The following is a 16,799-nucleotide window of genomic DNA, read 5'->3' on the forward strand; positions in this document are numbered from 1 at the left end:
GCTCTGGCCCAATTCCAACACATTGGGCCTCATGGCTTTAAAACGCATCTGCATGTATTGGATTCACATCTTACTAATAAGCCCCAATCACTCCCTCTCCATTTCCGATGTGGGATTCAGTTCATTCCTGCCCCCATCGCCATCCCTTAGGGCCGCTCCTTGCTCAGGCCTTCTTACCCCGGCGCCCCCACTCCGGACCGGGTCGTTACAGGCCCACTAGCTTCCGCCTAGTTCATCCCCGAACCACACATCGTACGTGGAGAGTCGGCTCTGATACCAATTGTAACATTCCGGTTCAATACCATGTAGATATTGTCCGCTCTGGCCCAATTCCAACACATTGGGCCTCACGGCTTTAAAACGCGTCTGCATGTATTGGATTCACATCTTACTAATAAGCCCCAATCACTCCCTCTCCATTTCCGATGTGGGATTCAGTTCATTCCTGCCCTCATCGCCATCCCTTAGGGCCGCTCCTTGCTCAGGCCTTCTTACCCCGGCGCCCCCACTCCGGACCGGGTCGTTACAGGCCCACCAGCTTCCGCATAGTTCATCCCCGAACCACACATCGTAAGTGGAGAGTCGGCTCTGATACCAATTGTAACATTCCGGTTCAATGTCATGTAGATATTGTCCGCTCTGGCCCAATTCCAACACATTGGGCCTCACGGCTTTAAAACGCGTCTGCATGTATTGGATTCACATCTTACTAATAAGCCCCAATCACTCCCTCTCCATTTCCGATGTGGGATTCAGTTCATTCCTGGCCCCATCGCCATCCCTGAGTGTCGCTCCTTACTCAGGCCTTCTTACCCCGGCGCCACCCACTCCAGACCGGGTCGTTACAGGCCCACCAACTTCTGCCTAGTTCATCCCCGAACAACACATCGTACGTGTAGAGTCGGCTCTGATACCAATTGTAACATTCCGGTTCAATACCATGTAGATATTGTCCGCTCTGGCCCAATTCCAACACATTGGGCCTCACGGCTTTAAAACGCGTCTGCATGTATTGGATTCACATCTTACTAATAAGCCCCAATCACTCCCTCTCCATTTCCGATGTGGGATTCAGTTCATTCCTGCCCGCATCGCCATCCCTTAGGGCCGCTCCTTGCTCAGGCCTTCTTACCCTGGCGCCCCCACTCCAGACCGGGTCGTTACAGGCCCACTAGCTTCCGCCTAGTTCATCCCCGAACCACACATCGTACGTGGAGAGTCGACTCTGATACCAATTGTAACATTCCGGTTCAATACCATGTAGATATTATCCGCTCTGGCCCCATTCCAACACATTGGGCCTCACGGCTTTAAAACGCGTCTGCATGTATTGGATTCACATCTTACTAATAAGCCCCAATCACTCCCTCTCCATTTCCGATGTGGGATTCAGTTCATTCCTGCCCCCATCGCCATCCCTTAGGGCCGCTCCTTGCTCAGGCCTTCTTACCCCGGCGCCCCCACTCCGGACCGGGTCGTTACAGGCCCACTAGCTTCCGCCTAGTTCATCCCCGAACCACACATCGTATGTGGAGAGTCGGCTCTGATACCAATTGTAACATTCCGGTTCAATACCATGTAGATATTGTCCGCTCTGGCCCAATTCCAACACATTGGGCCTCACGGCTTTAAAACGCGTCTGCATGTATTGGATTCACATCTTACTAATAAGCCCCAATCACTCCCTCTCCATTTCCGATGTGGGATTCAGTTCATTCCTGCCCCCATCGCCATCCCTTAGGGCCACTCCTTGCTCAGGCCTTCTTACCCCGGCGCTCCCACTCCGGACCGGGTCGTTATAGGCCCACTAGCTTCCGCCTAGTTCATCCTCGAACCACACATCGTACGTGGAGAGTCGGTTCTGATACCAATTGTAACATTCCGGTTCAATACCATGTAGATATTATCCGCTCTGGCCCAATTCCAACACATTGGGCCTCACGGCTTTAAAACGCGTCTGCATGTATTGGATTCACATCTTACTAATGAGCCCCAATCACTCCCTCTCCATTTCCGATGTGGGATTCAGTTCATTCCTGCCCCCATCGCCATCCCTTAGGGCCACTCCTTGCTCAGGCCTTCTTACCCCGGTGCCCCCACTCTGGACCGGGTCGTTACAGGCCCACCAGCTTCCGCCTAGTTCATCCCCGAACCACACATCGTAAGTGGAGAGTCGGCTCTGATACCAATTGTAACATTTCGGTTCAATACCATGTAGATATTGTCCGCTCTGGCCCAATTCCAACACATTGGGCCTCACGGCTTTAAAACGCGTCTGCATGTATTGGATTCACATCTTACTAATAAGCCCCAATCACTCCCTCTCCATTTCCGATGTGGGATTCAGTTCATTCCTGGCCCCATCGCCATCCCTTAGGGTCGCTCCTTGCTTAGGCCTTCTTACCCCGGTGCCACCCACTCCGGACCGGGTCGTTACAGGCCCACCAACTTCTGCATAGTTCATCCCCGAACCACACATCGTACGTGGAGAGTCGGCTCTGATACCAATTGTAACATTCCGGTTCAACACCATGTAGATATTGTCCGCTCTGGCCCAATTCCAACACATTGGGCCTCACGGCTTTAAAACGCGTCTGCATGTATAGGATTCACATCTTACTAATAAGCCCCAATCACTCCCTCTCCATTTCCGATGTGGGATTCAGTTCATTCCTGCCCCCATCGCCATCCCTTAGGGCCGCTCCTTGCTCAGGCCTTCTTACCACGGTGCCCCCACTCCGGACCGGGTCGTTACAGGCCCACTAGCTTCCGCCTAGTTCATCCCCGAACCACACATCGTACGTGGAGAGTCGGCTCTGATACCAATTGTAACATTCCGGTTCAATACCATGTAGATATTGTCCGCTGTGGCCCAATTCCAACACATTGGGCCTCACGGCTTTAAAACGCGTCTGCATGTATTGGATTCACATCTTACTAATGAGCCCCAATCACTCCCTCTCCATTTCCGATGTGGGATTCAGTTCATTCCTGCCCCCATCGCCATCCCTTAGGGCCACTCCTTGCTCAGGCCTTCTTACCCCGGTGCCCCCACTCCAGACCGGGTCGTTACAGGCCCACCAGCTTCCGCCTAGTTCATCCCCGAACCACACATCGTAAGTGGAGAGTCGGCTCTGATACCAATTGTAACATTCCGGTTCAATACCATGTAGATATTGTCCGCTCTGGCCCAATTCCAACACATTGGGCCTCACGGCTTTAAAACGCGTCTGCATGTATTGGATTCACATCTTACTAATAAGCCCCAATCACTCCCTCTCCATTTCCTATGTGGGATTCAGTTCATTCCTGGCCCCATCGCCATCCCTTAGGGTCACTCTTTGCTCAGGCCTTCTTACCCCGGTGCCACCCACTCCGGACCGGGTCGTTACAGGCCCACCAACTTCTGCCTAGTTCGTCCCTGAACCACACATTCTACGTGGAGAGTCGGCTCTGATACCAATTGTAACATTCCGGTTCAATACCATGTAGAAATTGTCCGCTCTGGCCCAATTCCAACACATTGGGCCTCACGGCTTTAAAACGCGTCTGCATGTATTGGATTCACATCTTACTAATAAGCCCCAATCACTCCCTCTCCATTTCCGATGTGGGATTCAGTTCATTCCTGCCCCCATCGCCATCCCTTAGGGCCGCTCCTTGCTCAGGCCTTCTTACCCCGGCGCCCCCACTCCGGACCGGATCGTTACAGGCCCACTAGCTTCCGCCTAGTTCATCCCCGAACCACACATCGTACGTGGAGAGTCGGCTCTGACACCAATTGTAACATTCTGGTTCAATACCATATAGATATTGTCCGCTCTGGCCCAATTCCAACACATTGGGCCTCATGGCTTTAAAACGCATCTGCATGTATTGGATTCACATCTTACTAATAAGCCCCAATCACTCCCTCTCCATTTCCGATGTGGGATTCAGTTCATTCCTGCCCCCATCGCCATCCCTTAGGGCCGCTCCTTGCTCAGGCCTTCTTACCCCGGCGCCCCCACTCCGGACCGGGTCGTTACAGGCCCACTAGCTTCCGCCTAGTTCATCCCCGAACCACACATCGTACGTGGAGAGTCGGCTCTGATACCAATTGTAACATTCCGGTTCAATACCATGTAGATATTGTCCGCTCTGGCCCAATTCCAACACATTGGGCCTCACGGCTTTAAAACGCGTCTGCATGTATTGGATTCACATCTTACTAATAAGCCCCAATCACTCCCTCTCCATTTCCGATGTGGGATTCAGTTCATTCCTGCCCTCATCGCCATCCCTTAGGGCCGCTCCTTGCTCAGGCCTTCTTACCCCGGCGCCCCCACTCCGGACCGGGTCGTTACAGGCCCACCAGCTTCCGCATAGTTCATCCCCGAACCACACATCGTAAGTGGAGAGTCGGCTCTGATACCAATTGTAACATTCCGGTTCAATGTCATGTAGATATTGTCCGCTCTGGCCCAATTCCAACACATTGGGCCTCACGGCTTTAAAACGCGTCTGCATGTATTGGATTCACATCTTACTAATAAGCCCCAATCACTCCCTCTCCATTTCCGATGTGGGATTCAGTTCATTCCTGGCCCCATCGCCATCCCTGAGTGTCGCTCCTTACTCAGGCCTTCTTACCCCGGCGCCACCCACTCCAGACCGGGTCGTTACAGGCCCACCAACTTCTGCCTAGTTCATCCCCGAACAACACATCGTACGTGTAGAGTCGGCTCTGATACCAATTGTAACATTCCGGTTCAATACCATGTAGATATTGTCCGCTCTGGCCCAATTCCAACACATTGGGCCTCACGGCTTTAAAACGCGTCTGCATGTATTGGATTCACATCTTACTAATAAGCCCCAATCACTCCCTCTCCATTTCCGATGTGGGATTCAGTTCATTCCTGCCCGCATCGCCATCCCTTAGGGCCGCTCCTTGCTCAGGCCTTCTTACCCTGGCGCCCCCACTCCAGACCGGGTCGTTACAGGCCCACTAGCTTCCGCCTAGTTCATCCCCGAACCACACATCGTACGTGGAGAGTCGACTCTGATACCAATTGTAACATTCCGGTTCAATACCATGTAGATATTATCCGCTCTGGCCCCATTCCAACACATTGGGCCTCACGGCTTTAAAACGCGTCTGCATGTATTGGATTCACATCTTACTAATAAGCCCCAATCACTCCCTCTCCATTTCCGATGTGGGATTCAGTTCATTCCTGCCCCCATCGCCATCCCTTAGGGCCGCTCCTTGCTCAGGCCTTCTTACCCCGGCGCCCCCACTCCGGACCGGGTCGTTACAGGCCCACTAGCTTCCGCCTAGTTCATCCCCGAACCACACATCGTACGTGGAGAGTCGGCTCTGATACCAATTGTAACATTCCGGTTCAATACCATATAGATATTGTCCGCTCTGGCCCAATTCCAACACATTGGGCCTCACGGCTTTAAAATTCATCTGCATGTATTGGATTCACATCTTACTAATAAGCCCCAATCACTCCCTCTCCATTTCCGATGTGGGATTGAGTTCATTCCTGCCCCCATCGCCATCCCTTAGGGTCGCTCCTTGCTCAGGCCTTCTTACCCCGGCGCCACCCACTCCGGACCGGGTCGTTACAGGCCCACCAGCTTCCGCCTAGTTCATCCCCGAACCACTCATCGTACGTGGAGAGTCGGCTCTGATACCAATTGTAACATTCCGGTTCAATACCATGTAGATATTGTTCGCTCTGGCTCAATTCCAACACATTGGGCCTCACAGCTTTAAAACGCGTCTGCATGTATTGGATTCACATCTCACTAATAAGCCCCAATCACTCCCTCTCCATTTCCAATATGGGATTCAGTTCATTCCTGCCCCCATCGCCATCCCTTAGGGTCGCTCCTTATTCAGGCCTTCTTACCCCGACACCACCCACTCCGGACCGGGTCGTTACAGGCCCACCAGCTTCCGCCTAGTTCGTCCCCGAACCACACATCGTACGTGGAGAGTCAGCTCTGATACCAATTGTAACATTCCGGTTCAATACCATGTATATATTGTCCGCTCTGGCCCAATTCCAACACATTGGGCCTCACGGCTTTAAAACGCGTCTGCATGTATTGGATTCACATCTTACTAATAAGCCCCAATCACTCCCTCTCCATTTCCGATGTGGGATTCAGTTCATTCTTGCCCCCATCGCCATTCCTTAGGGCCGCTCCTTGCTCAGGCCTTCTTACCCCGGTGCCACCCACTCCGGACCGGGTCGTTACAATAAGCAAAAGTCATAATGAACTCCATCCATCGGGCATTGTAACTTGTTTAATTTCCTTAAAATCACTTGAAATGCTTCAGGGACTCATGATAGGAATGAATGAGAAAATCTTTGGGCCAAATGTAGTGTTTCCACGTCTAATTCTGATTTATAATTAAAACCATAGTAATTGCTATTAGGTTCCCAAGTCCTAATCTAATCTGCCAACTCGCAAAAACCAAACCATCTTCAGCATTTTTTTTTTAATTTCTATTAGGTTCCCAAAGAATGTGGGAGAGAGTGGAAGTTACGAGATGGAGTTTGAATAAGTTTACGGAATGGCTAGAGAAGAAATGGTTAGATTACTGTAAAAGGGTGGAGCAGTTTAGGATTTCAATGAGGGAGAGAGAAGCATTTATGGAAAATGTGAGTTTGCGGAAAGGAGGTTAATAAATTCAAATTCAGATATAGGATTTAGAAAGGAGAGATAAACATACAACCTTAGACGAAAGAAACTCTTGCTTTTCATTTGGCGAAATTTAACATAAAAAATTAAAATATTACTAAAACATTAAGAAAATTACACATCTGTAGAGTGAATAAGGGAATGACAAATCAGCAACGTAAGTTCTTACTTTTAGTATATAGGAATGACAAATCAACAACGTAAGTTCCTACTTTTAGTATATTAAATGGATGACGTATCACATAATTAAGTGTCACTATCTCAATAATGCTCGAGGGATAGTGTGATTTTTGGACCATTACAAAAACATTTTTCCATCCACCCTTGTTAATTTAGAAATTACCTACTCTTAATCTTTAATGAAATGATTTTTTTTTCCATAAAAAATGAGAAAAATAAAAAAGTAAATTAAGATTTTGAGGAATATGCTTTTAAGGTTTAAAAAAAAAAATGAATTGCTATACCTAGCCACAAATTCTTACCTCTAGCCTCGGGAATTGGCCGAACTACCCTTTGCACAAAAATTGAAAAAAGACAAAACCTCTCAAGAACCCTATAGACTCTTTGATCAAATCCGGACTAATTTTTGAACCAAATCATGGATGGTGACAAAGGACGAAAAGGAAAAGCCAAAATGGTACGATTTACGATTTTTTTTGTTGATTTACGCTTCGTTTTTGGATCTGTGGGAGTTTCTTTGAAATCGTCGAATCACAGTCGGACGTATGAACATCACGCCCGACTGGTGGTTCCGGCGTATGAACATCACGCCCGACCAGTGGTGCAGGCGTGATAGCCAAACGCCCGAACCACTGGTCGGGTGTGAGGTTCTTACGCCCGCACCACTGGTCGGGCGTGATGTTCATACGCCCGACCAGTGGTTCGGGCGTGATGTTCATACACTCGAGGGTGTTTTTTTAATTATATTTACATTTAAATTAATTTAGTGTAATTTATAATCTATATGTTACAATTTTAGATTAATTTAGTGTAATTTTTTGTAGACGGAGCGGCCTACTATCGGGGGGAAATCCATCCCGTCATCTGCTCATCGTCTAGATATGAACGACGAGGATGATATACCACGGCATACGAGATTGTATGGTATTGATATATCTGGTCGTAGGAGGAGAGGGGCTGTGAGGGAGTAGATACGGAGGGGTCCGATTGTGGATCATCCCGATATTCGTGGATCAGAGGGGACGACGGATTTTGATGACAGAGAACCTGATAGCGATTCTGTGGAGGACTACTTGGATGTGGTAGCCCAGGTACTACGACAGTCTGTAGCTGCACGTGATCGCGAGGGTGAGGATGTCGATGAGCAGCCGATCCCGGTTAGACAGCCGACCAAGCGCAGAGGAGGTCGCTTTGCGAGTACAGGTATTTTTTAGTATAATTTTATAACATTAGTATAATTTTATAACTTTAGTATAGTTTAGTATAATTTTATAATTTTAGTATAATTTTAGTATAATTTAATAGTTTTAGTATAATTTTATAAATTTAGTATAATTTTATAAATTTAGTATAACTTTAGTATAATTTTATAACTTTAGTATAATTTTATAACTTTAGTATAATTTTAGTATAATTTAATAGTTTTAGTATAATTTTAGTATAATTTTATAAATTTAGTATAATTTTAGTATAATTTAATAGTTTTAGTATAATTTTATAAATTTAGTATAATTTTAGTATAATTTAATAGTTTTAGCATAATTTTAGTATAATTTTATAAATTTAGTATAATTTTAGTATAATTTAATAGTTTTAGTATAATTTTATAAATTTAGTATAATTTTAGTATAATTTAATAATTTTAGTATAATTTTAGTATAATTTTATATTTCAGGGACCAGCAAACGTCCCAAAGCTAGTGAGGACGAGAGCTGGATTGTTAGTAGACCGGTGGATGGTGGCCCCGTTGATGGTTCCGTGATTCCTAGTTTTCTAGGACATGTTGCCTCACGGATGCTGGGAGGAGAGCTTCGGTCGTTTCTGACATGCTACAACAGATCAACAACATGTCAGAATTTGTGGGTGTAGTTTCCTAGTGCGTCACCCGAGGTAAGAATAATTTAGTTTGTCAACATTTATTGTAATTTTTATTTTTAACTATAAACCTCAAAAACATTTAGTAATTGTATATGTGTCATTTTACAGCTGAAGGATATGATCGAGAAGACTGGGTTATCTCACCTTCCATCTATCATGTTTAAGAACCTCGACACTCTGCTATTGACTGCGTTCGTGGAGCGGTGGCAGCCCGATACGAACTCCTTCCACATGTCGTTCGGGGAGATGACTATCCAACTGCACGATGTATGGCAGATTTTTCATATCCCGATCGATGGTGTGATGGTGTCCAAGTCTCCCACTACTGACCGACTGCATGCCATGTGCATGATGATGTTCGGAGTGGATCGGGATCAGCTTCTATCGTCGACCCGACATCTCTAGAGTGGTGGAGGTGTATTTGTTGATGTTGTACACAACTTGTCATCGAGGGTAGGGATGACGCTACTCGGGCCACAACGTAGATGTGGCTTATGCTCGGATCCACCTTGTTTGTTGACAAGAGTGGAGATAGGATTAGGCCGGCCCATCTTGCTGAGGTTTACGGCGGTGTCAGAGGGGCAGCTGGACTTTCATGGGGGTCTGCTACATTTGCCACGTTGTATCGGCAGTTGGGGATAGCGAGCAGAGGAGACTGTTCTGGTATATACGGATGTTTGACCCTACTACAGGCGTGGATATTCGAGTATTTTTCGGTGTTCCGGCCACATAGACTAGCTCACAGGATCCCAGCTGACCAGGCCCGTGCATGCAGATGGGAGGTCGGGGTACCAGGCAAGACGACCGCCCAACTAGATACCATACGTGGGCAGCTGGACCGTATGACGGCAGCAGAGGTATTTTATAAAATTTTAGTATTAATTTAAGTATTATTTATAGTATATTATTATTTATTATTGAGTATTATTTTTTTGCAGGTGATGTGGTTGCCTTATGGTCCTGTCCCCGATGATGATCGGCTTCGAGTGTCCTACGCCGGTTGGATACGGTGTAGAGACATTGTTGAGCCATATATGCCGGATCGAGCGTTGCGATAAGTCGGATATACTCAGCCTATCCCAACTGAGCGTATTAGACCTGATAAAGCAGTACGACCATGGAGGTCTTTATCGTACAGGCTCACGCATTCCTCTGTCACAGTTGAGGATACCTGGCGGAGATTTCCATCGGCTCGGGGCATTGATCGGAGGAGATGCCGACCAGTTGGATACGATCCCACTGCCTGTGATGCTGCTTACATGGACTAGTATATGCGATATTTGCATCCTCATCTCCTTCATGCACCACAGGATGGACCGGTCCAGTATGCTCGCGCCAACAGCGAATTTGTAAGTTATTATTATTTAATATTATTATTTAGTATTAGTTTATATGTGCTTATTTTTTAATATTTTTTTTTGTAGTGGGTTAGCTGGTTGTGACGTGTCACCCAACTAGCGGCTACCCACCGATCTTACGAGGATGCTCCACTCATTAAGAGGGAGATGGATGAGTTTATGGACACGTGACGTCGGGCGAACTAAATGCCGTAATTATATGTACTCTTTTATTACATTTTAACACTTTTGATATTATATGTACTCTTTTATGTTTATTAATTTTTATTTTAATGTTTATGTTGTTAAATATTATTTGTTAAAGGGTAATCCGAGTTAAAATGCCGTAATTTTTATTTCAAAACGGTTAATTCGAGTTAACCACAATCATCAATAAATTTTTTTTGGGATTTATTCATGCGGGCGTGAGGTAATCACGCCTCACCATAGGGTGAGGCGTGAGGCTATCACGCCTCACCGTAGGTGCGAACGTGATAGCCTCACGCCTCACCCTGTGGTGAGGCGTGACTACCTCACGCCCGCGTGCCGGGAGAGGTATTTTTTCCCCATTTCCCACCTCAAAGCCTCAAAGGTTATTTTCGTCCTTTCACGAGGCTAGAGGTGGCCCATCGCCATCCCTTAGGGCCGCTCCTTGCTCAGGTCTTTTACCCCGGCGCCACCCATTCCGGACCGGGTCATTACACAGAATGCTTTTTTCCAATACAAATATTATTATGTTCATTGATAATGATAAAAGGAATTTTTTTTTATTTTATTGATTTCGTATTATGATGTTACTATATATAAGTTTTAGTATATTGAGTGAGTTATAACCAGTGTTCTAAAAGTCGGCCGAGCAGGCTGCTTAGATGATGATTTTTAGAACACTATTCCGATTTTCACTAGTCGGACGGTACAAATTGGTTGACTGATTTTTAGTCTTCTAGGCAGTCCTAGACGGCTCCTACACGGCCCTTTAAAAAAAAAATTACCCTTAAATTTTATATCAATTTTTTAATTTAATAAATTATTAATTAATAAAAAACTTAAAAAAACCCTTAAACTATCAAATGTATTTTTAAGAATATTAATTTTATCTTATTTTGACAAATTTTGTTATTAATATTATTTTATTGATTCATTTTTTATTTTTTGTGAGGTATTAATGTAAATAATATTAATATACATATTTTTCTATTCTAAATATTTTATATTATTATTTTTACATAATATTTTAATTGTATTTATATAATACTTTATTTAAAAAAATACATAAAATACAAATCCGATTGATACCTGATCCACGATTCATTCCCAATGGTCCTATCCGCCCGAATAGCATCTGACGTTTTTTACAACCTTGATTATAACTAGAATTTACTTGTGAAACACTTGTAAAAATTCTTTAAGAAGCAAGATAATAATGATTTGTGTATGTAATTTCAATAACAAAAGTCCTATCGTGGTGAAGCTCTTAGCCTAGTGGTCGAGAGTTTACCTATGCCTTGGGAGGTCATGGGTTCGAATCACATGGGGATTTTTCTTTCTTCTTTAATGTAAGCGCATTGTGCGCAAATTTAAAAAAAAAAAAAAACAAAAGTCCTATTATTATTATTTTATTTTTTTTGTGAAATTAGAAAATAAAGAAAAATTTTGTATTACTTTTACCTATTAAAGTAGAAAACAAGACAAAACCATTCAACAATATGATTTAAGAAAAAATACATAGAAATACAAAAAAAAAAAAAAAAATGTAAAACCCCAGATGGTTTTAGACAGTAAGATATCTTAATTATATGATAAACACCATAATAAAAATACTGTAAACAATCACTAATTAACTAATTAGAAGCTAATTACTTGCTTGAGAGAAAGAGAAATCTGCACTCTGGCCATTCTGGTTATTATCTCTTTCTTCTGCAGAATCTTGAAGATAAGGAAGAATAATAAATAAAAAGTAATAACTAATATTTATTAGAAGAATTAAAAAAATAATTAAATAAAAAGATAAGGATTAGTAGGTACCTGAAGAAGAAGAAGAAAAAGGAGTGATAAGATCTCTGAGCTGTAAATGCATAGTATTAATGAATGCCACTGTTTGATGTTGAGATTCTTCCATTGCTTCTTTCAACTTTCTTAGTGCTAAACAGTATGCTTCCTGTCCATTTTCACTTTCATTTATATCACCCTTTTCCATGTATAATATATAGTGTCATTCCTCTATTTACTGGCAACTTTACACACGATTCGGAATTGACACATAATTATAGTGTTTGTGTTTAGTTTAGTAGGTAAATGCATCATTTTGGATTGACACATATTTTGAGTTTGAATTAAGGTTGACCTGCTAATTCGAAAATGACATTAATATTTAAAATTATTATCATATTCTCTCATATATATATATATATATATATATATGTCAATTTAATTAATAAAGATAATAAAATTATAATTATAAATTGCAAACACGACTTAAACCTTCTGTTATAGACCATGAAATCCATGGGATACCATGTAGATTAAGAGACTACATTGATATATTAAACTTAAGATCAATACACATATGTATATACGGTTCTTCCTAAGTTACTCCACAATTAAGCAAACATAGTAGCCCTACTAGATCTCGGGGCAACTCCAATATTTTAGAGGCCCTAAGCAGCTCTCATACTCAATTTTTATATACACATTTATTCCTATGGTTATTGGGTGAAAATTGATTTCACCCTTATGTATAAAACAATCAAATTTCACGTCTCATTAATGAAAGAGGAGTTTTTATTTCATATGCAATTTTCTGTGTTACCTATCCTTCAACCTCTAGTATTCTCACTATCTAATAATGTTTTTCTGTTTACAAAAAAGAAAAAGCTCATCCTCTGCTAATGACATTGCAATAGTATCGTTTGGTGAATCTTAGGCTTAAAATTGTACTAGATGCTAAATTTGCTTTCTCCTAATAACCATATAGCTAAATTTGTAATTCATCCTTATTATTGTTAAGAAAAAAGTTATGAAATAAAATTTGAAGCTCATTATTGTGCTATTGTTGTTAAGAAACGATAACTAACAAAAAAAAGACACAATTTGTGTTATTGTTTTCGATTTTCAATTTCATTTAGTGGAGTGTATTCTTGTTTTTCTATTTATGATTACTATTAAATTCAGACATGTTATAACAATTATTTATTGAGATAATTTTTCAACATTGAAATCTCAATAATTATTGTATTATAATTGAAATTAGTTTTGAATTTTATAAAAAAAAAATAACTTTTTTAGATGCCCTCCTAAACAGGAGGCCCTAGGCGGCCGCTTATAGCCGCCCCAGACTAGATCCTACTAGCAGTCATCTAGCTGTCATAGATGTCTTAGGCATGCTTACATTCATTACATTGAGTTATTCTATAACATTCCCCTCAAATTGAAGCATGGATTTTAATCATGACCACCTTGCTATAGATAGAGATAACACAGTCTTAAAACAATACCTTCAAATAAAATAAAACATAAGAAACTCAAGATATTTCAGGATATAAAACATAATCCGGAAGAAGCAACATAGAAGAACAAATCGGAGAGGCGGAAGGTAGATGACAAGAAGACAATAGAACAACAATTCTCGTCGGAAAGGGAGAAACAAATGCCAATACAAATATCGTGCAAGAATTTGCCAACAATGTCAAAAAAAAGGAGATTCTAGAAAACTGATCGGACAGACAGGTTGAAAACAGTGAGGCGATGTCGGTGGAAAAGGAACTGAGACTTGGAATCCTAGGTGCAAACAGTTTGCTCACATGACAGATAACAATGCTAAAAGAAACAGTCCAAAAATATAATCCAAGAAATCCTGCTCACAAAGCAGAAAACAAATTCTGGAATCTCAATCCAGATATCTAAAATAGAGGCCAAAACAAGGCTCTGATACCATGTTATACAACATGTAATGAGAAATCCATGAGATACAATGTAGATTAAGAGACTACATTGATATATTAAACTTAAGATTAATACACATATTTATACATAGTTCTCCCTAAGTTACTCATACGATTAAGCAAACATAGATGTCATAGATGTCATAGATGCCATAAACCCTACTAGCAGCCATCTAAATGTCATAGATGCCTTAAACATGATTACATTTATTATATTGATTTATTCTATAACACCACCTTCCATTCTTTTGCATGTGACTAGTAAACAAATTGTACAAGCAAACATGATATATTAGCAGACTTTTAAATGGTCATGGTAACCTACTAATCGAAAAAACGGCTAAAAATATTTAGATTATTATTATATCCTACTATACTTTTAAATGTCACCATTAAGATAGATACATAATAAAATTACATGAAATCACTAATCTGATTATGTATACACAATTATGACACAGAATTTCTTTTGGTTGATATAGAATTGATATAGTGTCCCATGGTTGATATAGAATTGATATAGTGTCCCAGATTCCATGTTCATGTGTTGTCATTTTCAAAGAAATATGTTATTGTCCAATAGAGATGTGATTACAGTAAATTATTATCTGACTACCTAGAGAAAGAGATGTTGTTTGTTTCCATTACAAGAATTTCACTAACATCAAGGATTTTCTAGAAATGGCCACCCTAGTTTAGTAGTAGTAGAACATTCCTCAAACTTTAAATTAACCCACATTTATATATATTTATATAAATTTTTAATTAGTTTACCATGAAATTATCCAACTCGGACTGCTTTAGTGAACTTGAACTGCCAATTTCATCAGGAACCTTCTGCTTCAGGCTCTGGTTTTCCCTCTCATCCCCAATTCCACCTATCTGACAATGTTAATTATATATACAAGATGTCAAACAGACTAAAAAGAAAAAAGTTCAATTGTGCAATTATATATTTTTAGTGGAATGACAAGCTTATGTATGCTAAGAACCTTTTAAATTGATAAAATATAGTTGATTCTGGTTCAAAATCATGTATCCACAAGGTACAGACTTCTTACTTAATAAAGTAATATGGTTAAAAAATGCACTTGTAAATCGGGTTGTAATCGAGCCGAGTCGAGCTTTCACCTGCTCAAGTTCGGCTCGCTATAAAATTAACGAGCTCGAGCCCAAGCCGAGCTTTGGCTTGCTTAAGCTCGGCTCAGTTCACTAGAAAATAAACGAGTTCGAGCCGCATTTCAAGCCTAAAATGCTCTTTGAATATGGTTCATTAAGAAAATTATTTAATCATAATTAATCATGAATTGTTTGTGATTAAATGGTTAATTATATTTATGAAGTTTGCTAGCAAATAGCTCTTTAATTGTGTACATAAACAAACTCACAAGCAAAGTTCGTGGATAAATAAACAAGATGCTTACAAATAGTTTGTCTACTCCTTATTTTTTTTTATGTTTGTCAACAAACTCATCTAATAGCAAATGAAATAATATTAAATTTAGATATTTGGGAACTAACACAAAACTAAAATTTGTTCATAAATGTTCTAATCCAGCCTGTTCGCGAACTTTCGAGTCGAGCTTGACCTACTCAAGCTTAGCTCGTCTACGAACCGAGCTAGTAAATTATGCTCACAAGCGGCTCGTTTACAAATCGAGTTAAGTTTTGATCGAGCCGACCACCGAGCTGTTTATGAGTGGCTCGGCTTCTTCACAACCCTACTTGTAAATATGGTTGAATCTTGACAAATCTATTAACAAGAAGCAAAAAGAAACATTCTAAGGTGCCTTGATCATTACAATTTTGATGGATTAGTGAGTCCTAATCTTTTATTTCAATATATATATCAGACCTTGATCTCAGTAGGCATGTTAAACCTTTACTTATCAAATTAGTTAGCTGTAAACATCCAATTTAAACACTAAGAGGCTACTCTCAAACTGTTAAAATTGCAAATTTGAAATGCAGATGAAATGAATAACGTGTCATTAACCGAGTATTATGTTCAAAACCGACTTTGGCAAAAGAAAATGAAGGGGATTTACACATAAGCAAGAGGAGATTAAGAAGAGAGAAAGAAAGAAAGACCTTCAAACAGTCAATATGAGCCTGAACCAAGAAACCATACAAAGGATGGCTAGAGATTCTCTTCTGAAGAGCAACTTCTTCTTCTTCTTCTTCTTGCACAAGTACTTGTTTCTTCTCCATAATATCACTATAAACTTTCAATTTCAGTTTCAGAAAGAAAATTAGAAACCCTAACTTAGCTTAACTTGTTAGAAACTATTCAAAAGTTGAGTAGATGCTTCTGCTTTTTATTACCATAATTGTTCAGATATGAGAAAGAAGACTATTTTCTACTAATTGAAAAGAGGTTGCTGCTGCTGTGCTGTTGGATACAACATACATATACTGTTGGTTTGATTGACCCATGCATGCATATATAGATATATATATATTAATTGAAGGTGTTTTGCCTTTATTATATGATGATGTCTTTGTGTCTTTTTACTCTTATGAAAGTTACACTTCGACAAAGTTTTTCCTCGATTAATGGGCAACTTTGTTACTATATTTTTTCTATTTTTCTGCTGATTGAGACACCAGTCTTTGTTTCATCCTTTTTTTTTTTTTTTTTGTTTACTGCTCATTCTCCTTAGTTATCTTTCTTTTTTTCTATTTATGGTTCCAATTTAGTTACTGTTTTAATTTATTGTTTTTTTAGGTTTAAGGGCGAGCATTGGTGCAACGGTAA

General features: G+C 41.0%; 1 protein-coding gene across 1 annotated transcript; it reads right to left on the bottom strand.

Moving 5' to 3' along the window:
• Positions 1 to 11,882: 11,882 nt before the first annotated feature.
• Positions 11,883 to 16,397, bottom strand: LOC136202081 (homeobox protein knotted-1-like 6). The gene is made up of 4 exons (XM_065992538.1): positions 16,133 to 16,397; positions 14,816 to 14,923; positions 12,126 to 12,258; positions 11,883 to 12,026 (listed from the first exon to the last, which is right to left on the bottom strand). The coding sequence occupies exons 1-4, from the start codon at positions 16,250 to 16,252 to the stop codon at positions 11,953 to 11,955; spliced, it is 435 nt and encodes a 144-aa protein (XP_065848610.1). The 5' UTR covers positions 16,253 to 16,397; the 3' UTR covers positions 11,883 to 11,952.
• Between the last annotated feature and the right edge of the window lie 402 nt (positions 16,398 to 16,799).

This window comes from Euphorbia lathyris, chromosome 8, assembly GCF_963576675.1.
Source record: "Euphorbia lathyris chromosome 8, ddEupLath1.1, whole genome shotgun sequence".
NCBI classification, from domain to species: Eukaryota; Viridiplantae; Streptophyta; class Magnoliopsida; order Malpighiales; family Euphorbiaceae; genus Euphorbia; species Euphorbia lathyris.